Raw genomic sequence first — 27,822 nt, forward strand, 5'->3', positions numbered from 1 at the left:
GCTTTCTATTCCGCAACAAAGCCTCCTTCACTCACGCCGCCAAGCTTACCCTAGTAAAACTGACTATCCTACCGATCCTCGACTTCGGCGATGTCATCTACAAAATGGCTTCCAACACTCTACTCAGCAAACTGGATGCAGTTTATCACAGTGCCATCCGTTGTGTCACTAAAGCACCTTATACCACCCACCACTGCGACTTGTATGCTCTAGTCGGCTGGCCCTCGCTACATATTCGTCGCCAGACCCACTGGCTCCAGGTCATCTACAAGTCCATGCTAGGTAAAGCTCCGCCTTATCTCAGTTCACGATGGCAACACCCATCCATAGCACGTGTATCTCACTGATCATCCCTAAAGCCAACACCTCATTTGGCCGCCTTTCGTTGCAGTACTCTGCTGCCTGTTACTGGAACGAATTGCAAAAATCGCTGAAGTTGGAGACTTTTATCTCCCTCACCAACTTCAAACAGCAGCTAACCGATCGCTGCAGCTGCACATAGTCTATTGGTAAATAGCCCACCCATTTTCACCTACCTCATCCCCATACTGTTTTTGACTTTTGCACACCAATATCTCTACATGACCATCTGATCATTTATCACTCGTGTTAATCTGCAAAATTGTAATTATTCACCTAACTCATGCCTTTTGCACACATTGTATATAGACTCCCCTTTTTTTCTACTGTGTTAATCGTTTACTCCATGTGTAACTCTGTGTTGTCTGTTCACACTGCTATGCTTTATCTTGGCCAGGTCGCAGTTGCAAATGAGAACTTGTTCTCAACTAGCCTACCTGGTTAAATAAAGGTGAAATAAGCCACCGCATGCCATCCTGGATTACATTTATAGTCCAATAAACTCACTGCCTTCTGAGAATACAAACAGAGCAGTGACTGCTAGAGAGATCGGGAGGAAAATTAATGTAGCCTACATACTGTGGGAAGTCTATTAGACAAAGCAATTTCTCTTGAAAATAAACTCCCCTCCCCCTGGGGATGAATTATAGACCGAACCCTCAGTTGGCTCCTATTGCCATCTGCTGATAACTAAGAATCACTTCACTATTTGATCAAATCGAGTGACACTATAATAGGAGTTGGTGTTTGATGAGACCAGTCATGATTTAAACCAGTAACTCATGTTTGAACTTGTTTGTAACCCACAGCCACATTGAACTACAGGGCTGAATGCTCAGTGCTCTGTGGTAAGTCATGCTTATAAAATGTCAAAGGCACAACATTTCTGCAGAGAGACTCATTTAATTGTCATAGAAATTATTATTTTTATTCAAGTTGGATGTCAGCGGTTTGCTAGCTGTGACAGTCGTCGGTTTCCTGCCTTAGCGATGGTGATTAGGGCGAGGAGGAAGAGGCCCAGGACCCATATGCCAGCCACAGGAATCATCAGCAGCAGCAGATCTGGAACAAAGTAAAGACTATTGAAAACACCTCACACCACCCTGCCTCTAGCTGCAACATGAGCCCAGAGGGGTATACTACAATGTAGGATCAATGATTTAGCCAGCTAACGTGCCTAGTCTTACATAACCATTTTGAAAACTGAAAGAATGGCTCAACCAAAAACATATACCCATGTTGAGCTTTTGTAGTATAGCCCTCTGGTCTACGTCACAATCATAAAAAAAAAAAATGCAGGCAAGTAGAGTGAGCAAGGGCAATATTTGAGCCCGGCAAGAATATATTTTAATCTTATTTAGATAACGAAACACAAATCCTTACTAGATTGGGGTCGGTCTGGTATGTCAATCCTGATTGGTCCATATGACAGTAGACCATGAGTTGGGTCTCCACGCACTGCTGCCCTCTTGGTTATAGATTTGCACTCCTGTAGCAGTAAAGCATTAATAAAAGACAATCTTGTATGCCATGCCAACTTCTGAAAAGGCATTTTCTTCATGAATAGAAATAAATATTTGAGCATTTTTAACTCCTTTTGTCATCCCAATTTCATTGTATCCAAGTGGTAGTTAGTCTAGTCCCATTGCTGCGACTCCCGTACAGACTGGAGATGCGAAGGGCGAGAGCTGTGCGTCCTCCGAAACACAACCCCGCCGAACCGCACTGCTTCTTGACAATGCTTACTTAACCCGGAAGTCAGCCGCACCAACGTGTCGAAGGAAACACCGTACACCTGGCGACCGTGTCAGTGTGCATTGCGCCTGGCCTGCCACAGGAGTCGCTAGAGCACGATGGGATAAGGACAACCCGGCCAGCCAAATCCTCCCTAACCCGGACAACACTGGGCCAATTGTGCGCCGCCTCATGGGTCTCCCGTTCGCAGCGACTAAACCTGGAATCGAACCAGGATCTGTAGTGACACAGCTAGCACCGCCTTAGCCCGCTGCACCAAAGGCCAGTGAACTTACAGGAATGCAGGGTTCGTCATCGTCCAGGGAGCACAAGCGCACTGCGCAGTGCAGGTACAGGTCATGAGGCTCCACAACAAAGCGGAACATGTCAAAGCTGTACCGGATGGTTGAAGCCTCGCCATTGGCGCCCATTGTCGTATTGAGAAAGGTGACAGTTTCGTCATTCACACACCTGTGAGGGGGATGTTTTGGGTTGAGTAAATCCAAGACCTTCATCAAATTTAACACTATTCTGCCACAATTAGTCAGACATGCCAAATTGACCTCAGCTCAACTTAATTGCGCACAGCATGCTAAATGAATTGTTCATGCCATGATTCAAGAGCAGAAGTAGGCGTACATGTTCCCAGGGATAAATGTTGATTGTCCACTCACCCATTGCGCAGCAGGGTGTGAACAGAGCTGTCTGTCTGGTTGGGTTTGGGGGACTGTGTGGCCCAGCATTCATTCACCCTCAAGTGGAAGACGTCCTCCAGCTCCACGACCTTGATCTCCACATACACCCTGTCCCGGAGGTGGATCAGCGGTGAGCTTTGGAACGCCTCTGTGTAGGTGTGATCTGTGAAGAGGGCCATCTCCACCTTGGCATCCAACTCACCCATCCGCATCACAGTCTCACTGAACCAAAACAGCACAGGATTACTGTGAGAGAAATGCTTGTCATATCCACATTACCTGAACCGGAAGAACTCCTGCTTATAAATCAGTGGTTAGTCCGACATTACTCGCTGCCCCAGATGGCGGATAGCGGTTGCTACCTAGGTAGTATTAATAAAGGTAAAAATGAAACAAATTAAGGGTAAGCAAAATATTCTACCAACACTCACTAAGTGAATATCCCTCAATGCCCCACTTGAAAGCCACAACTGTCTTCTAAAGGTTCACAGCTAGGTGCAGGTGGTTTGTTGGAATTTAGAAAATGCCCAGTTAGTCAATACATTATCCTCAAGGAAGTAATGCAACAACGGTGTATGCCACTATCTTCCCCATTTCAAATCTTCTCCCATTGAGACAGACAAGTGTCATTCAACACAGCTTTATTTCTGAGTCACACTCATGACATGCAGCACTTGTGGACACCCACCTGTCTCAATGAGAATCATTGAAATCAAGATTGCGTCACATGGCAAAAGTGAAATAAACAGCATTTTCTCAATTCCAACCAACCACCTACAACTAGCCATGGAGGGTTACAAAACAGTGGTGGCTTTCACGAAGGGAATTGAGAAATAACCAAGATTAGTATAACATTTACCTTTAACACCATCAACAGCTGGAACATCAGTAATGTCAGACTAGCAAGAATAACTCCTGGACCTATTCTACAGGCTCAAACTAGAGCCCAGAATTGTTCCTGGAGAGGAAACCCAGTATCAAATAATAAGGCAATGTGACAAATTGCATCTCAAGTGAGTCGACTTGTTAGGTCGTTCCAGTAATAGACCAAGACAAACTTCAAGTACATTAAGTTGTGATCAAAACAATTTTTAGAGAGTGGGCCTTACCTAGAGAAGGGGATGATGGGGTACGCCAAACTGACAGTGCGGATGTATGGGTAGATACACGTGTACTCAATTTTTATCATTGGGTCTCTTATTATATTTCCATAGACTTGAGGGGCCGACATGAGAGTTAAGGCGTATGCAATGTGAGTGATGTTTTTCTGTTGTAAAAAGAGAGAGCACAATGCCAGTAAAAACAAACTTCCAGCTTCATAAATAAGTCACCACTTGGACTTGCTGCGATAACAAGGGTAAAAACCTCTGCCCTCAAAATCAGCACATGACAACTATAGATCAGTGTGTTGAGCCTTGAGATTAGGCCTTTTCTGAGACAGGATTATCAAAGGATAATATGAAGTGTGGGATGAATCATACTTACCTCCAGTGGTTTACCGCCACAGGAAACGTACTGATCCTTTGATATCCGCACAATGTAGTATGGGACATCAGACATGACCTCCTTTTGGGCACGACAAGACTCATTCTTCAAGTGCAGAGATTCCATAGGTACTTTGTAGTACTGGAAAAAGTCCTCATTCACCATGATAGTAATGTAGTCTTTGCCACACATGACATTGATGGTAGCAACTAAAATAAATTAAAACACAGTTTAAGAACAAATGCCAATAGAACTATTGTAGTTATTCTGGTCTACCAAAATGTTTAAACCTTTGTCACACAGGTCTCCATAGTAGCCAACAGCACATTTGCAGTTGCTTTTGTCGAGGGATAGCAAACACTTGGTTGTGTCAGTGCAGTGTGTGACAGTGCATATTCCTGAGAGAAAACATGACATCAATGGAGGCCACTCATGAAATTATCAAGTAAATACTCGCAAGCTATAGAAATCAGACAAATGTGTTTCTCACCAAGGACACGGTCACAGCAGAAAATGACAAGGACCAAAAATACCTGGTAAATTCCACAGCAATTAACATACATGACATTTAACAGGTTTAATTAATTTTCTACATTGTAGTTTCTAAACGTGTCCTTTTGTTTCAATACAAGCATAACAGTATCTACACACCTTCAAGTTGAATTTGAGCGCCATTGGTTATTTGCAATCTGTTCCCAAAATATATATTTATTTTTGTACTGACTTGAATTACTGGAAGGTCAAAGTAACATAGCCCTGTCTGAAGAATACAAAAAAAAAACATAGCCTTATATACTCAACAGATCCAAAGGCCTGGAGCTGTAATTACCATAGACCTAGGTGATTACCTGAATGTAAAACACCTGTTTATTTGTATCTGAACAATAAGCCTACCCCCAGTCACACACCTTAATTTCCCTCGGAGTGCCCCAACTTCCTTCGAGTAACCTCATTGGCCAAGCACAGAAATGAAGTCACCCCATCTTTCCCAGCCTATCAGCAACCTAATTGCACCAGTCAATTGCAGAACCCCTCCTATCCAGAAAAACAAACATTTCAGGGAGAGACATGGCTTTATAGAGAGGTTGATAATTTAGGGAATTTTAATTTCACAATGTTCGTCTCAATTTTTTATGGTCTTCCAATGGAGATGGCCTAGGCCTACTAGTCTGCATAGGCTATAGCTCTGCTAGGGTACTACCCCCTAGAGGAAAGACACAGTGGGAGACGGTGGTCTTGTGTTAACAGAACACAGCACACACAACAGTTAAACATTCACGCACCACCACTCTGTTTTATAAGGACATTCACAGAAATCTGTAGCTAAACACGCTTAAAACTACAACCGCAACTAACAAAAATCTAAACACGGGACGTTAAAAGTGCATATTATCTGTTATAAACAGGCTTAAATCAAGATTGGGTAAAGCACCATGGAGGAAAGATGGGGAAACTGTGTGCTTGTATTTTTATGTAATGCTTGTGTGTATATATGTGTTCAAATGGAATGTGCCTATGTATGGTGTGTGTATGTGTTTGCGTGTGTGTGAATCCATTTATGGAGCAGATCAAACCCACTCCTGCAGGGATCGTTTGCAGTGGACCAAAAGTCTGGCCGCTTCTTTCTTCTGCAGGGTGTTGATAATAGCATAGATCAATAGTAGGATGAACAGCACCAGGACCAGGGGCACGGTCACTATGATCAGGGTCATAACCACATCCACCCCTTTGTCCTTCGCATCAGGTTCATAATCCACATCGTTGGTGTAATCCTAATTGGTCTCTCTGTCCACCTCATCTGGGACTGAGCCAACTGGTGGTTGTGGTTTTGGCTGGTCCACTGTTGGCCACTTGCGGCCTGTAACTGTGTCATCTGTATCTGGGTCCACGCTGGGGATATGGGGTAGTCTGGGTCAACCTTCATCTTCTGGTTTCAAACCTCCAGTACTTGGAGCCCTTGTAGAAGTATGTGTAAGCTGGGTAGGGAAGACAAATATTGTTGATGCAAATGTTGAAAAGCACAGAGGGAATTTACTGTGGAAATGCTATTTGTTCATTTTTTTCAAGTTTGAGTCATTAGTCTGTTAACCTTCTTTGGGTATGCATCTTCTGCTCCAACTCTTGACAAGTTCATCACACTTCACAGGATACTGTCATTGCAGACCTGTGCTAGTCCTGTTCACCATTAGTAATAGTTACAGCACTGTGAAGGAGAAGCCTTCACTTGGACTAGAGACTATTTTTAATTCTCCTTCACAAGTACCTATCCCTTTTGATGAAAATTGAAAAATGAAAAACTACTTATCTGGAAGACATTTGACCATCATAGTTGTTTATTCACTATAGGAAACAGCTTTGAAAAGCATTAGCTGGGGTGGGACTTTGGTGGGAGAGGAGGAATTATGAGATACCTGCATTAGACAACCTTTGCCAGGCATTCCATGTGTCCAAACCCTTTCCCCTCTCAGCTCAGTATCCATAGCCTCCCTCTATTTTTTATAGCCATTATCCCCTATAACAACTCACTCACCGCCATCATCGCTGAGGAAGGCTTCTTTATTTATTTATTTATTTATTTCACCTTTATTTAACCAGGTAGGCTAGTTGAGAACAAGTTCCCATTTGCAACTGCGACCTGGCCAAGATAAAGCGTAGCAATTCGACACATACAACAACACAGAGTTACACTTGGAATAAACAAAACATAGTCAATAATACAGTAAATCAAAAGAAAACAAAAAGTATATATACAGTGAATGCAAAATGAGGTAAGTTAAGGAAATAAATAGGCCATGGTGGCGAAGTAATTACAATATAGCAATTAAACACTGGAATGGTAGATCGGCAGAAGATGAATGTGCAGGTAGAGATACTGGGGTGCAAATGAGCAAAATAAATAAATACCAGTATGGGGATGAGGTAGGTAGATAGATGGGCTGTTTACAGATGGGCTATGTACAGGTGCAGTGATCTGTAAGCTGCTCTGACAGCTGGTGCTTAAAGCTAGTGAGGGAGATGTGAGTCTCCAGCTTCAGAGATTTTTGCAATTCGTTCCAGTCATGGGCAGCAGAGAACTGGAAGGAAAGACGACCAAAGGAGGAATTGGCTTTGGGGGCGACCAGTGAAATATACCTGCTGGAGCGCGTGCTATGAGTGGGTGCTGCTATGGTGACCAGTGAGCTGAGATAAGGCGGGGCTTTACCTAGCAGAGACTTGTAGATAACCTGTAGCCAGTGGGTTTGGCGACGAGTATGAAGCGAGGGCCATTCAACGAGAGCGTACAGGTCGCAATGGTGGGTAGTGTATGGGGCTTTGGTGACCAAACGGATGGCACTGTGATAGACTGCATCCAGTTTGTTGAGTAGAGTGTCGGAGGCTATTTTATAGATGACATCACCAAAGTTGAGGATTGGTAGGATGGTCAGTTTTACGAGGGTATGTTTGGCAACATCAAATCAAATCAAATCAAAATCAAATCAAATCAAATCAAATCATGAGTGAAGGATGCTTTTTTGTGATATAGGAGGCCGATTCTAGATTTAATTTTGGATTGGAGATGCTTAATATAAGTCTGGAAGGAGAGTTTACAGTCTAACCAGACACCCAGGTATTTGTAGTTGTCCACGTATTCTAAGTCAGAGCCGTCTAGAGTAGTGATGCTGGACGGGCGAGCAGTTGTGGGCAGTGATCGATTGAATAGCATGCATTTAGTTTTACTTGCATTTAAGAGCAGTTGGAGGCCACGGAAGTTGTATGGCATTGAAGCTCGTCTGGAAGTTAGTTAACACAGTATCCAAGGAGGGGCCAGAAGTATACAGAATGGTGTTGTCTGGCCCGAGAATTGAACCCTGTGGCACACCCATATAGACTGTCAGAGGTCCGGACAACAGGCCCTCCGATTTGACACACTGAACTCTATCAGAGAAGTTGTTGGTAAACCAGGCGAGGCAATCATTTGAGAAACCAAGGCTGTCGAGTCTGCCAATAAGAATGTTGTGATTGACAGAGTCGGAGCCTTGGCCAGGTCGATGAATACGGCTGCAGAGTAATGTCTCTTATCGATGGCGGTTATGATTTAGAACCTTGAGCGTGGCTGAGGTGCACCCACGACCAGCTCTGAAACCAGATTGCATAGCGGAGAAGGTATGGTGGGATTCTAAATGGTCAGTAATCTGTTTGTTAACTTGACCTTGAAGACCTTAGAAAGACAGGGTAGGATAGATATAGGTCTGTAGCAGTTTGGGTCTAGAGTGTCACCCCCTTTGAAGAGGGGGATGACCGCGCAGCCTTCCAATCTTTGGGAATCTCAGAAGATACGAAAGAGAGGTTGAACAGGCTAGTAATAGGGGTTGCAACAATTTCGGCAGATAATTTTAGAAAGAGAGGGTCCAGATAGTCTAGCCCGGCTGATTTGTAGGGGCCCAGGTTTTGCAGCTCTTTCAGAACATCAGCTATCTGGATTTGGATAAAGGAGAAATCGTGGGGGTGCCGGGCAGTTGACCGGGGTAGGGGTAGCCATATGGAAAGCATGGCCAGTCGTAGAGAAATGCTTAGTGAAATTCTCAATTATAGTGGATTTATCGGTGGTGACAGTGTTTCCTAGCCTCAGAGCAGTGGGCAGCTGGGAGGAGGTGCTCTTATTCTCCATGGACTTTACAGTGTCCCAGAACTTTTTTGAGTTTGTACTACAGGATGCAAATTTCTGTTTGAAAAAGCTTGCCTTAGCTTTTCTAACTGCCTGTGTATATTTGTTACTAACTTCCCTGAAAAGTTGCATATCACGGGGCTATTCGATGCTAATGCAGAACGCCACAGGATGTTTTTGTGCTGGTCAAGGGCAGACAGGTCTGGAGTGAACCAAGGACTGTATCTATTCCTAGTTCTACATTTTTTGAGAGGGGATGCTTATTTAAGATGGTGAGGAAGGCACTTTTAAAGAATATCCAGGCATCCTCTGCTGACGGGATGAGGTCTATGTCATTCCAGGATACCCGGCCAGGTCGATTAGAAAGGCCTGCTCGCAGAAGTGTTTCAGGGGGCGTTTGACAGTGATGAGGGGTGGTCGTTTGGTCGCAGACCCATTACGGATGCAGGCAATGAGGCAGTGATAGCTGATATCTTGATTGAAAACAGCAGAGGTGTATTTGGAGGGCGAATTAGTTAGGATGACATCTATGAGGGTGCCCGTGTTTACTGATTTGGGGTTGTACCTGGTAGGTTCATTGATCATTTGTGTGAGATTGAGGGCATCAAGCTTAGTTTGTATGTGATGTCATCGCATATGTAGGAGGTGGAACAACATGGTTGGTTAAGGCATATTGAGCAGGGCTAGAGGCTCTACAGTGAAATAAGACAGTAATCACTAACCATGACAGTAATGGACAAGGCATATTGATATTAGAGAGAGGCATGCGTAGCCAAGTGAACATATATGGGTCCAGCGAGTGGTTGGGCTGGATGGGGACATGGCGATTCAGACAGTTAGCAGGCCGATGCTAACAAGCTAACAGTTAGTAGGCAGGGGCTAAACAAGCTAGCAGCTAGTAGACCGGGGCAAGCTAGCAGTTAGCAGGCCGGGTTAGCAAGCAAGCAGTTAGCATGGGCTAGCAGTTACATACCGGGCAGGTAAGCTATCAGTTAGCAGGCTGGGGCCGGCAGCTAGCAGTTAGTAGACCGGGGCAAGCTAGCAGTTAGCAGGCCAGGTTAGCAAGCAGTTAGCCAGGGCTAGCAGTTAGCAGACCGGGCCCGGCAGGCGAGCAGTTAGCAGACCGGGTTAGCAAGTAAGCAGATAGCAGGGGCTAGAAAATTAGCCTTTTACTCCCTTTTCTTCAGTTCTCGGTCTTTCAACACTCAGGGCCAAATCTGTTTCCCCTTGACTAGAGAAATGATATTTATCAATAACATTTCAGATGTAAAAAGATATCCCATCAGTCAGTCAGTTGAGATCAGTTATGGTAGGGTAAATAAAATGAAATAAAATGGTTTTGAAAGTCTGTGTTGCCCAGCAACAGCCCCAAAACATCACTGCTCTAGAGGAGATCTGCATGGAGGAATGGGCCAAAATACCAGCAACAGTGTGTGAAAACCTTGTGAACACTTACAGAAAACGTTCGACCTCTGTCATTGCCAACAAAGGGTATATAACAAAGTATTGAGATAAACTTTTGTTATTGACCAAATACTTATTTTCTACCATAATTTGCAAATAAATTCATTAAAATCCAACAGTGTGATTTTCTGGATTTTTTCCCCTCATTTTGTCTGTCATAGTTGAAGTGTACCTATGATGAAAATTACAGGGCTCTCTCATCTTTTTAAGTGGGAGAACTTGCACAATTGGTGGCTGACTAAATACTTTTTTGCCCCACTGTACATCCTAGACGTCAAGTTAGCAGCGGCAGCTGTAAACGTGGGCTAGGAAAGGACGGACAATCTCCTCAGAAAGACAGGGTACTACAACGAATCAGTTTAACCACAAGACATATTCTTCAAAGGACAAGAGCGATCTCTGCTGGGCAACCCACCATTCCATCTACGGCCAATCTCTCGAAGCGGAGCTCAGAGTAAATATTTATTGCATTTTCCTTTTTCAAATGGGCGACTATTTAGAATGCATAAGACTCTGTATTTACGATAGCATAGCTTCATAAGGTCCGATAGAGACCCAATCCTTTTGTTCCTCAGTCTTCCCGCTTTCATTCAAACCCATCCCCTTTTCTTTGTGTAACCAGCTGTAATATCGGTTCCTTCCATAAGGGACGTTTTCTTGTATGACATAATTAGTAATCAATGTATGATCCAGCCTGTGTATATGTCATTCTGTGTGATTATTTAGGTATGTAGTAAATAAATAATTAAACCAAAATTTGTATTGCTGATTCAACTTGTTAGCCAGGGTTCGTGAAGATAACCAAGAATTTTACGACGTTCAGATGAGACTGAATAAGGTGACGATTAATAATTGACTGCTATTGATATAAAAGATTACCAGGTCTTTAAGAGTTTATTCGGAAGACAACGGCTCTATGAACATTCTTCCGTGGTCCCCCTACTTTCTAGTTAATTACATTTACATCATTAGTTTAATCAGGTAATATTAATTACAGAGAAATTATTTAATAAAATAGCATGTCATATCATTTAATCCGGCATAGCAAAGACACAACAGCACCCATTAAATGTAAACTATTACACATAAAATAAACTTAATATATGAGAATAAAATAAAATACACACTTTTGAAAAAGACACATTTTCCATCATAACCAGAGTCTATATCATCAGGTAGTCCAACCCAGAAGACCGAGATAGGCATTGGGTAGTTGTCCAGGACAAGGTTCCTTCTAACTCTCCAGAACCAGCGACCCTGGCAAAGACAGGAGATACCATCAGAACATAATCACCTACGTCATCCTCTTTTGGGAGATTAGAATGGAGTATGAAGTAATACAACTATACAAAACAGTGTATTCTTAGACTAGCCCTGCTTCTCACCTTGAAGACGAACATCTCCCCTCGCAGCATGGTGACTGTATCAAAGTCCCCGTCACAGATATTGGGGGCAGTGTGGTCTGGCTGCTTTGGGGGGCGACGAGGTTCATCCCTCCTGATGTAAGGGGTCACCGGCACTGGATCAGGCCAGGGGATGGTGGGGTCTGGGTCGGGTATCAGAGGGAGGGGAGGTGCGTAGGTGGGATCTGGTTCTTGTTGGTCTGGGGTATAGGTAGGGCTGAAGGGGTCTGTCTCAAGGGGACTATCAGGGGTGGTGATGGGGGCTCGGTCTAGAGGAGCAGTGGTGGAGGATTCTAGTTCTGGAGGAGCAGTGGTGGTGGGGTTTTGGTTTGGGGCAGTGTCATCACCAGCGGTGGTGGGTGGGTCCTGAGTGGGAGCATTGTCTGGAGATCCTGCACAATCCAAGATGATGACATTATAAATGCTATGGGTTTGACAATGAACCTCACATATATCCCTACATGCTTTCTCTGACCCCACCCCTCTCCCTTTTCAAATTGTATTAGTCGTATGTACAGGATACGCATGGTATACACAGTTCAATGAAATGCTTACTTGCAGGTTCCTTCTCGACCATGCAACGACAATAAGAAATTATAAAAGATAACAAAGTAAATGGCTCAGTAGAATAGCGCCTTCTCTTGTTAGGTTGCTCTCTCTCATGACCCTGTGAGGGAGGACATCAATTAAACGGGTTCTACTATGCATGTTCACTACCGTTCAAAAGTTTGGGGTCACTTAGAAATGTCCTTGATGGTCAGAATCAAATCACTTTCTTCTGAAACTCATCAGTCTGTTCATGTTCTGAGAAATGAAGGGTATTCCATGCGAGAAAATGCCAAGAAACTGAAGATCTCATACAGCGCTGTGTACTACTCCCTTCACAGAACAGCGCAAACTGGCCCTAACCAGATTGGAAAGAGGAGTGGGAGGCCCCGGTGCACAAATGAGCAAGAGGACAAGTACATTAGAGTGTCTAGTTTGAGAAACAGACGCCTCAAAAGTCCTCAACTGGCAGCTTCATTAAGTAGTACCCGCAAAACACCTGTCTCAACATCAACAATGAAGAGGCGACTCCAGGATGCTGGCCGTCTAGGCAGAGTTGCAAAGAAAAAGCCATATCTCAGACTGGCCAATAAAAACAAAAGATTAAGATGGGCAAAAGAACATAGACACTGGACAGAGGAACTCTGCCTAGAAGGCCAGCATCCCGGAGTTGCCTCTTCACTGTTGACGTTGATACTGGTGTTTTGCGGGTACTATTTTAATGAAGCTAGGCTACCCTGGGGCGGCAGGGTAGCCTAGTGCAACCAGAAGGTTGCAAGTTCAAACCCCTGAGCTGACAAGGTACAAATCTGTCGTTCTGCCCCCGAACAGGCAGTTAACCCACTGTTCCTAGACAGTCATTGAAAATAAGTATTTGTTCTTAACTTACTTGCCTAGTTAAATAAAGGTTAAAAAAATAGCTGCCAATTGAGGACTTGTGAGGCATCTGTATCTCAAACTAGACACTCGAATGTACATGCCCTCTTGGTCAGTTGTGCACCCGAGCCTCCCACTCCTCTTTGTATTCTGGTTAGAGTCCGTTTGCGCTGTTCTGTGAAGGGAGATCTTCAGTTTCTTGGCAATATCTCACATGGAATAATAATAATTCTCAGAACAAGAATAGACTAATGACTTTCAGAAGAAAGTTATTTGTTTCTGGCTATTTTGAGCCTGTAGTCGAACCCACAAATGCTGATGCTCCAGATACTCAACTAGTCTAAAGAAGGACAGTTTTATTGCTTCTTTAAATCAGGACAACAGTTTTCAGCTGTGCTAACATAATTGCAAAAGGGTTTTTCTTCTAGTAGCGGTAATAGTGATTGAGGGGGAAATGGGGGCAAACGGGACGTGGTTGTCAAGGATCCAGAGTTCATCAGCGTCAAAGTGCGTGTCTCCGCCCATCCCGGACCCTGGGTAGTAGGCATGAGCCAGAGACCACCCCTCGCCCTCAAACAGAGACATGTCTCCATGGAAACCAGATGCAAACAACAGCATGATCTCTAGCGTGTCCTGGCTGCTGTTAGTGATGTCTTGGAAAGCGACATCTTCAAAGCTCAGTGGAGTCACGCGCTCCCACACCTCGAAAGCTCTGTGGATGGCCTCCAGTGTCCGAACCTCACCAACCTTTGGGGTGGTGTTCATAATGCTGGGAGAGGGGTTGAGGATTAGACTAAATATTCTTAGCACATACACTACCGGTCAAAAGTTTTAGAACACCTACTAATTCAAGGGTTTTCTTTATTTTTACTATTTTCTACATTGTAGAATAATAGTAAAGACATCAAAACTATGAAATAACACATATCTAGCTAAACCGCAACCCCGGATGATTACTCCTGGCTAGCGTTTCCACCCACTTAGCTTGAAGCTAGCCCGGCCAGAGCACCTGTGCTACCACCGTAGCATACTCCTGGGCTACAATACCCGGGCCCACGACCAGTCTATCGATGTCACCGCATGAAGAGGAATAAACAGACTCACCCCATCGCGACGTCCCCAAAGGCTAACTCTCTAGCCCTTGCTATCTCCTTGCTTGCTAATTCGGCCTGCTAACTGCTAGCTTGTTTAGCTCCGGTCCGCTAACTGCTACCTTGTTTAGCCTCGGCCTACGAACTGTTAGCTTGTTAGCACAGACCTGCGCATTATGCCCTGAATATATTCTATCATGCCCAGAAACCTGCTCCTCTTATTCTCTGCCCCCAACGCTCTAGGCGACCAGTTTTGATAGCCTTTAGCCGCACCCTCATACTACTCCTTCTCTGTTCCGCGGGTGATGTGGAGGTAAACCCAGGCCCTGCATGTCCCCAGGCACCCTCATTTGTTGACTTCTATGATCGAAAAAGCCTTGGTTTCATGCATGTCAACATCAGAAGCCTCCTCCCTAAGTTTGTTTTACTCACTGCTTTAGCACACTCTGCTAACCCTGATGTCCTTGCCGTGTCTGAATCCTGGCTCAGGAAGGCCACCAAAAATTCAGAGATTTTCATACCCAACTATAACATCTTCCGTCAAGATAGAACTGCCAAAGGGGGAGGAGTTGCAGTCTACTGCAGAGATAGCCTGCAAAGTAATGTCATACTTTCCAGGTCCATACCCAAACAGTTCGAACTACTAATTCTGAAAATTACTCTCTCCAGAAATAAGTCTCTCACTGTTGCCGCCTGCTACCGACCCCCTCAGCTCCCAGCTGTGCCCTGGACACCATTTGTGAATTGATCGCCCCCATCTAGCCTCAGAGTTTGTTCTGTTAGGTGACCTAAACTGAGATATGCTTAACACCCCGGCAGTCCTACAATCTAAGCTAGATGCCCTCAATCTCACACAAATCATCAAGGAACCCACCAGGTACAACCCTAACTCTGTAAACAAGGGCACCCTCATAGACGTCATCCTGACCAACTGGCCCTCCAAATACACCTCCGCTGTCTTCAACCAGGATCTCAGCGACCACTGCCTCATTGCCTGTATCCGCTACGGAGCCGCAGTCAAATGACCACCCTCATCACTGTCAAACGCTCCCTAAAACACTTCTGTGAGCAGGCCTTTCTAATCGACCTGGCCCGGGTATCCTGGAAGGACATTGACCTCATCCCGTCAGTTGAGGATGCCTGGTCATTCTTTAAAAGTAACTTCCTCACCATTTTAGATAAGCATGCTCCGTTCAAAAAATTCAGAACTAAGAACAGATACAGCCCTTGGTTCACTCCAGACCTGACTGCCCTCGACCAGCACAAAAACATCCTGTGGCGGACTGCAATAGCATCGAATAGTCCCCGCGATATGCAACTGTTCAGGGAAGTCAGGAACCAATACACGCAGTCAGTCAGGAAAGCTAAGGCCAGCTTCTTCAGGCAGAAGTTTGCATCCTGTAGCTCCAACTCCAAAAAGTTCTGGGACACTGTGAAGTCCATGGAGAACAAGAGCACCTCCTCCCAGCTGCCCACTGCACTGAGGCTAGGTAACACGGTCACCACCGATAAATCCATGATTATCGAAAACTTCAATAAGCATTTCTCAACGGCTGGCCATGCCTTCCACCTAGCTACTCCAACCTCGGCCAACAGCTCCGCCCCCCGCAGCTCCTCGCCCAAGCCTCTCCAGGTTCTCCTTTACCCAAATCCAGATAGCAGATGTTCTGAAAGAGCTGCAAAACCTGGACCCATACAAATCAGCTGGGCTTGACAATCTGGACCCTCTATTTCTGTAACTATCCGCCGCCATTGTCGCAACCCCTATTACCAGCCTGTTCAACCTCTCTTTCATATCGTCTGAGATCCCCAAGGATTGAAAGCTGCCGCAGTCATCCCCTCTTCAAAGGGGGAGACACCCTGGACCCAAACTGTTACAGACCTATATCCATCCTGCCCTGCTTATCTAAGGTCTTCGAAAGCCAAGTCAACAAACAGGTCACTGACCATCTCGAATCCCACCGTACATTCTCCGCTGTGCAATCTGGTTTCCGAGCCGGTCACGGGTGCACCTCAGCCACACTCAAGGTACTAAACGATATCATAACCGCCATCGATAAAAGACAGTACTGTGCAGCCGTCTTCATCGACCTTGCCAAGGCTTTCGACTCTGTCAATCACCATATTCTTATCGGCAGACTCAGTAGCCTCGGTTTTTCGGATGACTGCCTTGCCTGGTTCACCAATTACTTTGCAGACAGAGTTCAGTGTGTCAAATCGGAGGGCATGCTGTCCGGTCCTCTGGCAGTCTCTATGGGGGTGCCACAGGGTTCAATTCTCGGGCCGACTCTTTTCTCTGTATATATCAATGATGTTGCTCTTGCTGCGGGCGATTCCCTGATCCACCTCTACGCACACGACACCATTCTATATACTTTCGGCCCGTCATTGGACACTGTGCTATCTAACCTCCCAACGAGCTTCAATGCCATACAACACTCCTTCCGTGGCCTCCAACTGCTCTTAAACGCTCGTAAAGCCAAATGCATGCTTTTCAACTGATCGCTGCCTGCACCCGCATGCCCGACTAGCATCACCACCCTGGATGGTTCCGACCTTGAAAATGTGGACATCTATAAGTACCTAGGTGTCTGGCTGGAATGCAAACTCTCCTTCCAGACTCATATCAAACATCTCCAATCGAAAATCAAATCAAGAGTCCGCTTTCTATTCCGCAACAAAGCCTCCTTCACTCACGCCGCCAAGCTTACCCTAGTAAAACTGACTATCCTACCGATCCTCGACTTCGGCGATGTCATCTACAAAATGGCTTCCAACACTCTACTCAGCAAACTGGATGCAGTTTATCACAGTGCCATCCGTTGTGTCACTAAAGCACCTTATACCACCCACCACTGCGACTTGTATGCTCTAGTCGGCTGGCCCTCGCTACATATTCGTCGCCAGACCCACTGGCTCCAGGTCATCTACAAGTCCATGCTAGGTAAAGCTCCGCCTTATCTCAGTTCACGATGGCAACACCCATCCATAGCACGTGTATCTCACTGATCATCCCTAAAGCCAACACCTCATTTGGCCGCCTTTCGTTGCAGTACTCTGCTGCCTGTTACTGGAACGAATTGCAAAATCGCTGAAGTTGGAGACTTTTATCTCCCTCACCAACTTCAAACAGCAGCTAACCGATCGCTGCAGCTGCACATAGTCTATTGGTAAATAGCCCACCCATTTTCACCTACCTCATCCCCATACTGTTTTTGACTTTTGCACACCAATATCTCTACATGACCATCTGATCATTTATCACTCGTGTTAATCTGCAAAATTGTAATTATTCACCTAACTCATGCCTTTTGCACACATTGTATATAGACTCCCTTTTTTTCTACTGTGTTAATCGTTTACTCCATGTGTAACTCTGTGTTGTCTGTTCACACTGCTATGCTTTATCTTGGCCAGGTCGCAGTTGCAAATGAGAACTTGTTCTCAACTAGCCTACCTGGTTAAATAAAGGTGAAATAAGCCACCGCATGCCATCCTGGATTACATTTATAGTCCAATAAACTCACTGCCTTCTGAGAATACAAACAGAGCAGTGACTGCTAGAGAGATCGGGAGGAAAATTAATGTAGCCTACATACTGTGGGAAGTCTATTAGACAAAGCAATTTCTCTTGAAAATAAACTCCCCTCCCCCTGGGGATGAATTATAGACCGAACCCTCAGTTGGCTCCTATTGCCATCTGCTGATAACTAAGAATCACTTCACTATTTGATCAAATCGAGTGACACTATAATAGGAGTTGGTGTTTGATGAGACCAGTCATGATTTAAACCAGTAACTCATGTTTGAACTTGTTTGTAACCCACAGCCACATTGAACTACAGGGCTGAATGCTCAGTGCTCTGTGGTAAGTCATGCTTATAAAATGTCAAAGGCACAACATTTCTGCAGAGAGACTCATTTAATTGTCATAGAAATTATTATTTTTATTCAAGTTGGATGTCAGCGGTTTGCTAGCTGTGACAGTCGTCGGTTTCCTGCCTTAGCGATGGTGATTAGGGCGAGGAGGAAGAGGCCCAGGACCCATATGCCAGCCACAGGAATCATCAGCAGCAGCAGATCTGGAACAAAGTAAAGACTATTGAAAACACCTCACACCACCCTGCCTCTAGCTGCAACATGAGCCCAGAGGGGTATACTACAATGTAGGATCAATGATTTAGCCAGCTAACGTGCCTAGTCTTACATAACCATTTTGAAAACTGAAAGAATGGCTCAACCAAAAACATATACCCATGTTGAGCTTTTGTAGTATAGCCCTCTGGTCTACGTCACAATCATAAAAAAAAAAAATGCAGGCAAGTAGAGTGAGCAAGGGCAATATTTGAGCCCGGCAAGAATATATTTTAATCTTATTTAGATAACGAAACACAAATCCTTACTAGATTGGGGTCGGTCTGGTATGTCAATCCTGATTGGTCCATATGACAGTAGACCATGAGTTGGGTCTCCACGCACTGCTGCCCTCTTGGTTATAGATTTGCACTCCTGTAGCAGTAAAGCATTAATAAAAGACAATCTTGTATGCCATGCCAACTTCTGAAAAGGCATTTTCTTCATGAATAGAAATAATATTTGAGCATTTTTAACTCCTTTTGTCATCCCAATTTCATTGTATCCAAGTGGTAGTTAGTCTAGTCCCATTGCTGCGACTCCCGTACAGACTGGAGATGCGAAGGGCGAGAGCTGTGCGTCCTCCGAAACACAACCCCGCCGAACCGCACTGCTTCTTGACAATGCTTACTTAACCCGGAAGTCAGCCGCACCAACGTGTCGAAGGAAACACCGTACACCTGGCGACCGTGTCAGTGTGCATTGCGCCTGGCCTGCCACAGGAGTCGCTAGAGCACGATGGGACAAGGACAACCCGGCCAGCCAAATCCTCCCCTAACCCGGACAACACTGGGCCAATTGTGCGCCGCCTCATGGGTCTCCCGTTCGCAGCGACTAAATCTGGAATCGAACCAGGATCTGTAGTGACACAGCTAGCACCGCTATGCAGTGCCTTAGCCCGCTGCACCAAAGGCCAGTGAACTTACAGGAATGCAGGGTTCGTCATCGTCCAGGGAGCACAAGCGCACTGCGCAGTGCAGGTACAGGTCATGAGGCTCCACAACAAAGCGGAACATGTCAAAGCTGTACCGGATGGTTGAAGCCTCGCCATTGGCGCCCATTGTCGTATTGAGAAAGGTGACAGTTTCGTCATTCACACACCTGTGAGGGGGATGTTTTGGGTTGAGTAAATCCAAGACCTTCATCAAATTTAACACTATTCTGCCACAATTAGTCAGACATGCCAAATTGACCTCAGCTCAACTTAATTGCGCACAGCATGCTAAATGAATTGTTCATGCCATGATTCAAGAGCAGAAGTAGGCGTACATGTTCCCAGGGATAAATGTTGATTGTCCACTCACCCATTGCGCAGCAGGGTGTGAACAGAGCTGTCTGTCTGGTTGGGTTTGGGGGACTGTGTGGCCCAGCATTCATTCACCCTCAAGTGGAAGACGTCCTCCAGCTCCACGACCTTGATCTCCACATACACCCTGTCCCGGAGGTGGATCAGCGGTGAGCTTTGGAACGCCTCTGTGTAGGTGTGATCTGTGAAGAGGGCCATCTCCACCTTGGCATCCAACTCACCCATCCGCATCACAGTCTCACTGAACCAAAACAGCACAGGATTACTGTGAGAGAAATGCTTGTCATATCCACATTACCTGAACCGGAAGAACTCCTGCTTATAAATCAGTGGTTAGTCCGACATTACTCGCTGCCCCAGATGGCGGATAGCGGTTGCTACCTAGGTAGTATTAATAAAGGTAAAAATGAAACAAATTAAGGGTAAGCAAAATATTCTACCAACACTCACTAAGTGAATATCCCTCAATGCCCCACTTGAAAGCCACAACTGTCTTCTAAAGGTTCACAGCTAGGTGCAGGTGGTTTGTTGGAATTTAGAAAATGCCCAGTTAGTCAATACATTATCCTCAAGGAAGTAATGCAACAACGGTGTATGCCACTATCTTCCCCATTTCAAATCTTCTCCCATTGAGACAGACAAGTAAGTGTCATTCAACACAGCTTTATTTCTGAGTCACACTCATGACATGCAGCACTTGTGGACACCCACCTGTCTCAATGAGAATCATTGAAATCAAGATTGCGTCACATGGCAAAAGTGAAATAAACAGCATTTTCTCAATTCCAACCAACCACCTACAACTAGCCATGGAGGGTTACAAAACAGTGGTGGCTTTCACGAAGGGAATTGAGAAATAACCAAGATTAGTATAACATTTACCTTTAACACCATCAACAGCTGGAACATCAGTAATGTCAGACTAGCAAGAATAACTCCTGGACCTATTCTACAGGCTCAAACTAGAGCCCAGAATTGTTCCTGGAGAGGAAACCCGAGTATCAAATAATAAGGCAATGTGACAAATTGCATCTCAAGTGAGTCGACTTGTTAGGTCGTTCCAGTAATAGACCAAGACAAACTTCAAGTACATTAAGTTGTGATCAAAACAATTTTTAGAGAGTGGGCCTTACCTAGAGAAGGGGATGATGGGGTACGCCAAACTGACAGTGCGGATGTATGGGTAGATACACGTGTACTCAATTTTTATCATTGGGTCTCTTATTATATTTCCATAGACTTGAGGGGCCGACATGAGAGTTAAGGCGTATGCAATGTGAGTGATGTTTTTCTGTTGTAAAAAGAGAGAGCACAATGCCAGTAAAAACAAACTTCCAGCTTCATAAATAAGTCACCACTTGGACTTGCTGCGATAACAAGGGTAAAAACCTCTGCCCTCAAAATCAGCACATGACAACTATAGATCAGTGTGTTGAGCCTTGAGATTAGGCCTTTTCTGAGACAGGATTATCAAAGGATAATATGAAGTGTGGGATGAATCATACTTACCTCCAGTGGTTTACCGCCACAGGAAACGTACTGATCCTTTGATATCCGCACAATGTAGTATGGGACATCAGACATGACCTCCTTTTGGGCACGACAAGACTCATTCTTCAAGTGCAGAGATTCCATAGGTACTTTGTAGTACTGGAAAAAGTCCTCATTCACCATGATAGTAATGTAGTCTTTGCCACACATGACATTGATGGTAGCAACTAAAATAAATTAAAACACAGTTTAAGAACAAATGCCAATAGAACTATTGTAGTTATTCTGGTCTACCAAAATGTTTAAACCTTTGTCACACAGGTCTCCATAGTAGCCAACAGCACATTTGCAGTTGCTTTTGTCGAGGGATAGCAAACACTTGGTTGTGTCAGTGCAGTGTGTGACAGTGCATATTCCTGAGAGAAAACATGACATCAATGGAGGCCACTCATGAAATTATCAAGTAAATACTGCAAGCTATAGAAATCAGACAAATGTGTTTCTCACCAAGGACACGGTCACAGCAGAAAATGACAAGGACCAAAAATACCTGGTAAATTCCACAGCAATTAACATACATGACATTTAACAGGTTTAATTAATTTTCTACATTGTAGTTTCTAAACGTGTCCTTTTGTTTCAATACAAGCATAACAGTATCTACACACCTTCAAGTTGAATTTGAGCGCCATTGGTTATTTGCAATCTGTTCCCAAAATATATATTTATTTTTGTACTGACTTGAATTACTGGAAGGTCAAAGTAACATAGCCCTGTCTGAAGAATACAAAAAAACATAGCCTTATATACTCAACAGATCCAAAGGCCTGGAGCTGTAATTACCATAGACCTAGGTGATTACCTGAATGTAAAACACCTGTTTATTTGTATCTGAACAATAAGCCTACCCCAGTCACACACCTTAATTTCCCTCGGAGTGCCCCAACTTCCTTCGAGTAACCTCATTGGCCAAGCACAGAAATGAAGTCACCCCATCTTTCCCAGCCTATCAGCAACCTAATTGCACCAGTCAATTGCAGAACCCCTCCTATCCAGAAAAACAAACATTTCAGGGAGAGACATGGCTTTATAGAGAGGTTGATAATTTAGGGAATTTTAATTTCACAATGTTCGTCTCAATTTTTTATGGTCTTCCAATGGAGATGGCCTAGGCCTACTAGTCTGCATAGGCTATAGCTCTGCTAGGGTACTACCCCCTAGAGGAAAGACACAGTGGGAGACGGTGGTCTTGTGTTAACAGAACACAGCACACACAACAGTTAAACATTCACGCACCACCACTCTGTTTTATAAGGACATTCACAGAAATCTGTAGCTAAACACGCTTAAAACTACAACCGCAACTAACAAAAATCTAAACACGGGACGTTAAAAGTGCATATTATCTGTTATAAACAGGCTTAAATCAAGATTGGGTAAAGCACCATGGAGGAAAGATGGGGAAACTGTGTGCTTGTATTTTTATGTAATGCTTGTGTGTATATATGTGTTCAAATGGAATGTGCCTATGTATGGTGTGTGTATGTGTTTGCGTGTGTGTGAATCCATTTATGGAGCAGATCAAACCCACTCCTGCAGGGATCGTTTGCAGTGGACCAAAAGTCTGGCCGCTTCTTTCTTCTGCAGGGTGTTGATAATAGCATAGATCAATAGTAGGATGAACAGCACCAGGACCAGGGGCACGGTCACTATGATCAGGGTCATAACCACATCCACCCCTTTGTCCTTCGCATCAGGTTCATAATCCACATCGTTGGTGTAATCCTAATTGGTCTCTCTGTCCACCTCATCTGGGACTGAGCCAACTGGTGGTTGTGGTTTTGGCTGGTCCACTGTTGGCCACTTGCGGCCTGTAACTGTGTCATCTGTATCTGGGTCCACGCTGGGGATATGGGGTAGTCTGGGTCAACCTTCATCTTCTGGTTTCAAACCTCCAGTACTTGGAGCCCTTGTAGAAGTATGTGTAAGCTGGGTAGGGAAGACAAATATTGTTGATGCAAATGTTGAAAAGCACAGAGGGAATTTACTGTGGAAATGCTATTTGTTCATTTTTTCAAGTTTGAGTCATTAGTCTGTTAACCTTCTTTGGGTATGCATCTTCTGCTCCAACTCTTGACAAGTTCATCACACTTCACAGGATACTGTCATTGCAGACCTGTGCTAGTCCTGTTCACCATTAGTAATAGTTACAGCACTGTGAAGGAGAAGCCTTCACTTGGACTAGAGACTATTTTTAATTCTCCTTCACAAGTACCTATCCCTTTTGATGAAAATTGAAAAATGAAAAACTACTTATCTGGAAGACATTTGACCATCATAGTTGTTTATTCACTATAGGAAACAGCTTTGAAAAGCATTAGCTGGGGTGGGACTTTGGTGGGAGAGGAGGAATTATGAGATACCTGCATTAGACAACCTTTGCCAGGCATTCCATGTGTCCAAACCCTTGATAATTTAGGGAATTTTAATTTCACAATGTTCGTCTCAATTTTTTATGGTCTTCCAATGGAGATGGCCTTGGCCTACTAGTCGGACGGGCCGCTCCCAGGTGGTGAGGGTAGATAGGAACACTTATGTGAGAATGGTGTTCATTGACTACAGCTCAGCGTTCAACACCATAGTACCCTCAAAGCTCAACACTAAGCTAAGGACCCTGGGACTAAACACCTCCCTCTGCAACTGGATCCTGGACTTCCTGACGGGCCACCCCCAGGTGGTGAGGGTAGGTAGCAACACATCTGCCATGCTGATCCTCAACACAGCTCCGCAGGGGTGTGTGCTCAGTCCCCTCCTGTACTCCCTGTTCACCCATGACTGCATGGCCAGGCACGACTCCAATACCATCATTAAGTTTGCAGATGACACAACAGTGTCTGATCACCGACAACGACGAGACAGCATATAGGGAGGAGGTCCAGAGACCTGGCCGGGTGGTGCCAGAATAACAACCTAACCCTCAACGTAACCAAGACTAAGGAGTTGATTGTGGACTACAGGAAAAGGAGGACCGAGCACGCCCCCATACTCATCGACAGGGCTGTAGTGGAGCAGGTTGAGAGCTTCAAGTTCTTTGGTGTCCACATCAACAACAAACTAGAATGGTCCAAACACACCAAGACAGTTGTGAAGAGGGCACGACAAAGCCTATTCCCCCTCAGGAAACTAAAAGGATTTGGCATGAGTCCTGAGATCCTCAAAAGGTTCTACAGCTGCAACATCGAGAGCATCCTGACTCGTTGAATCACTGCCTGGTATGGCAATTGCTCGGCCTCTGACCTTAAGGCACTACAGAGGGTAGTGCGTACGGCCCATTACATCACTGGGGCTAAGCTGCCTGCCATCCAGGACCTCTACACCAGGCGGTGTCAGAGGAAGGCTATAAAAATGGTCAAAGACCCCAGCCACCCAAGTCATAGACTGTTCTCTCTATACCGCATGGCAAGCGGTACCGGAGTGCCAAGTCTAGTACAAAAAGGTTTCTCAACAGTTTTTACCCCCAAGCCATAAGACTCCTGAACAGGTAATCAAATGTCTACCCGGACTATTTGCATTGTGTGCCCCCACCAACCCCTATTGTTACGCTGCTGTTACTCTGTTTATCATATATGCATAGTCACTTTAACTATACATTCATGTACATACTACCTCAATTGGACCGACCATCCAGTGCTCCCGCACATTGGCTAACCGGGCTATCTGCATTGTGTAATGGATATTGCTCTTATATGTCATTTCATAATGTAGTTAACCTGTCCGAACTGTATTTGCCAGCTGTTGTCTGGAGCGCACGTGCCAAGACCCCATTTGCTATATAACAGATTTTGTGACAAAACCATCGATGGAAACCCATTTAACTTGTATTTTTCAAACGTACAATGGGAATTTAACCACAAATGTAATTGTTATGTCCACTACACCATCGCTCACAGACTTCTATCCTCAATAAATCCGATTGGTAGAAATGCATTTCTGGTGGGAAATACAATTTTTTTTAAAGCACATTTTAGAATATTCGCATGAAAATATGTCGCAAATTAGATGGAAACCTCGCTAGTGATTACGTGTATTGCACACAAGTGGCATCCAATTTCAAATGTAAACGTGGGGGGAAACTATTTTTGAGTTGTCTACTCTAGATAACCTAGTGAAACGTTTCGGTGCGTGTGTCGGCGTTGCCTATGTGAGATGTCATACCACAGATTTGACAGTGCTTCCATTTATTTGCACGTGCTGTTCAAAACAGATCTCCAGACGCACCGCTATTCTTAGTTTGGGTATCGCCGGGTTATAGGGTGAATTTAACTAGCAAGTACACTTCCATCACCTAAACCAGTTCACCTACCCTACCCCCTGCTCGCTAAAAATGCTGTCTACAACGGGCGTTTCTTTGTATCGTTGTGTATTCAATTTGGCTTGTGTTCTATTTGGAGGAGGAAATGCGCTTCATTTTTTACGAAAGCAGAATATGTATGAAACGTCTGCGTGATATCATCATAAGACTAACGTTATATACAATTAAAAAATACGATTTTAAATGATTGTATTCGCTATTTTCATTACTTAAGTGACCTGTATCTTTATTAAATACATTCAGGGTGAGTTTCTGAAAACGTGCACCTGATTATTAACCGAGCTGTCAAGTTCCCATTTAACAACTCTGAAAATGGTCACAAACTTCTCGCCTTTGCCTCCAGACGAGCTCTCTGAAAAGAGTGAAAATAGGAAGATGGCACATTTTATGGCTTATAAAAGTGTTGAATACAAAGTGTTGACAGTGCTGAGTAAGAACTTAAACATGAACTCTTTCATAAAAACAGCAGCTCTTTGCTATATTCCCGGGTTCGATTCCCGGCCAATGCATGTCCCATTTTAGGGCGGCAGGTAGTGTTTTCAGACCTCGCCAGTGACTGTCACTTGTAAAAGAGTCTTAGGGCTAGAGCGGAAGCCAAATTCCTTTTGGACCTTGTGTACATTTTTACTAAGGACATGGCACTGACTTTGAGTAAAGCCATGTGTATGCGGATGACTCTACACTATACACGTCAGCTACTACAGCGACTGAAATGACTGCAACACTCAACAAAGAGCTGCAGTTAGTTTCAGAGTGGGTAGCAAGGAGTAAGTTAGCCCTAAATATTTATGAAACTAAAAGCATTGTATTTGGAACAAAACACTCACTAAACCCTTAAGCTCAACTAAATCTTGTAATAAGTCATGTGGAAATTGAGCAAGTTGAGATGACTAAACTCTTTGGAGTAACCCTAGATTGTAAACTGTCATGGTTTTCAGACCCCGCCAGTGACTGTCACTTGTAAAAGAGTCTTAGGGCTAGAGCGGAAGCCAAATTCCTTTTGGACCTTGTGTACATTTTTACTAAGAACATGCCACTGACTTTGACTAAAGCCATGTGTATGCGGATGACTCTACACTATACACGTCAGCTACTACAGCGACTGAAATGACTGAAAGCATTGTATTTGGAACAAAACACTCACTAAACCCTAAAGCTCAACTAAATCTTGTAATAAGTTACGTGGAAATTGTGCAAGTTGAGATGACTAAACTGCTTGGAGTAACATGAGATTGTAAACTGTCATGGTCAAAACATATTGACGCAGTAGTAGCTAAGACAGGGAGAAGTCTGTCTATAATAAAGCGAGGCTCTACCTTCTTAACAACACTATCAACAAGGCAGGTCCTACAGTTTTGTGGCACCTTGACTACTGTTTGAGGAGTACTGTCTTACCGGAAAATCGGGCACAACGGAGTTTGAGAAATTCCTTTTTCCCTGACAATGGTGTTCTTCTGTTTTTAGTCACTCCACTCTACTCGCATTGTATGAGGCTGGGAACCCCTTTTAGTAGTCTGTCTAAGCGTTGGTCGTTCAGTGGTAGAATTCTCGCCTGCCACGCAGGAGGCCCGGGTTTGATTCCTGGCCAATGCATGTTCAATTTTAGGGCGGCAGGTAGTGTTTTCAGACCTCGCCAGTGACTGTTACTTGTAAAAGAGTCTTAGGGCTAGAGTGGAAGCCAATTTCCTTTTGGACCTTGTGTACATTTTTACTAACGACATGGCACTGACTTTGAGTAAAGCCATGTGTATGCGGATGACTCTACACTATACACGTCAGCTACTACAGCAACTGAAATGACTGCAACACTCAACAAAGAGCTGCAGTTAGTTTCAGAGTGGGTAGCAAGGTAAGTTAGCCCTAAATATTTATACAACTAAAAGCATTGTATTTGGAACAAAACACTCACTAAACCCTAAAGCTCAACTAAATCTTGTAATAAGTCACGTGGAAATTGTGCAAGTTGAGATGACTAAACTATTTGGAGTAACCGAGATTGTAAACTGTCATGGTCAAAACATATTGACGCAGTAGTAGCTAAGACAGGGAGAAGTCTGTCTATAATAAAGCGAGGCTCTACCTTCTTAACAACACTATCAACAAGGCAGGTCCTACAGTTTTGTGGCACCTTGACTACTGTTTGAGGAGTACTGTCTTACCGGAAAATCGGGCACAACAGAGTTTGAGAAATTCCTTGTTCCCTGACAATGGTGTTCTTCT

General features: G+C 44.4%; 3 protein-coding genes across 3 annotated transcripts; all 3 read right to left on the reverse strand.

Annotated features, from left to right (window-relative positions):
- Positions 1–1,243: 1,243 nt before the first annotated feature.
- LOC127908287 (uromodulin-like) lies at positions 1,244–5,073 on the reverse strand. Its single transcript, XM_052466081.1, has 9 exons — positions 4,926–5,073; positions 4,765–4,807; positions 4,565–4,672; positions 4,275–4,483; positions 3,899–4,056; positions 2,769–3,011; positions 2,391–2,565; positions 1,744–1,849; positions 1,244–1,422 (listed from the first exon to the last, which is right to left on the reverse strand). Exons 1-9 carry the CDS (start codon positions 4,947–4,949, stop codon positions 1,304–1,306), a joined length of 1,185 nt encoding a protein of 394 aa, XP_052322041.1. The 5' UTR covers positions 4,950–5,073; the 3' UTR covers positions 1,244–1,303.
- A 6,351-nt stretch (positions 5,074–11,424) lies between these two features.
- LOC118377950 (matrix metalloproteinase-14-like) lies at positions 11,425–13,973 on the reverse strand. The gene is made up of 3 exons (XM_052467014.1): positions 13,610–13,973; positions 11,769–12,274; positions 11,425–11,640 (listed from the first exon to the last, which is right to left on the reverse strand). Exons 1-3 carry the CDS (start codon positions 13,971–13,973, stop codon positions 11,449–11,451), a joined length of 1,062 nt encoding a protein of 353 aa, XP_052322974.1. The 3' UTR covers positions 11,425–11,448.
- A 4,229-nt stretch (positions 13,974–18,202) lies between these two features.
- On the reverse strand, positions 18,203–22,025 carry LOC127908290 (uromodulin-like). The gene is made up of 9 exons (XM_052466082.1): positions 21,899–22,025; positions 21,738–21,780; positions 21,539–21,646; positions 21,249–21,457; positions 20,873–21,030; positions 19,738–19,980; positions 19,360–19,534; positions 18,703–18,808; positions 18,203–18,381 (listed from the first exon to the last, which is right to left on the reverse strand). The coding sequence occupies exons 1-9, from the start codon at positions 21,920–21,922 to the stop codon at positions 18,263–18,265; spliced, it is 1,185 nt and encodes a 394-aa protein (XP_052322042.1). The 5' UTR covers positions 21,923–22,025; the 3' UTR covers positions 18,203–18,262.
- Between the last annotated feature and the right edge of the window lie 5,797 nt (positions 22,026–27,822).

Source organism: Oncorhynchus keta, chromosome 17, assembly GCF_023373465.1.
Source record: "Oncorhynchus keta strain PuntledgeMale-10-30-2019 chromosome 17, Oket_V2, whole genome shotgun sequence".
Lineage (NCBI taxonomy): Eukaryota > Metazoa > Chordata > Actinopteri > Salmoniformes > Salmonidae > Oncorhynchus > Oncorhynchus keta.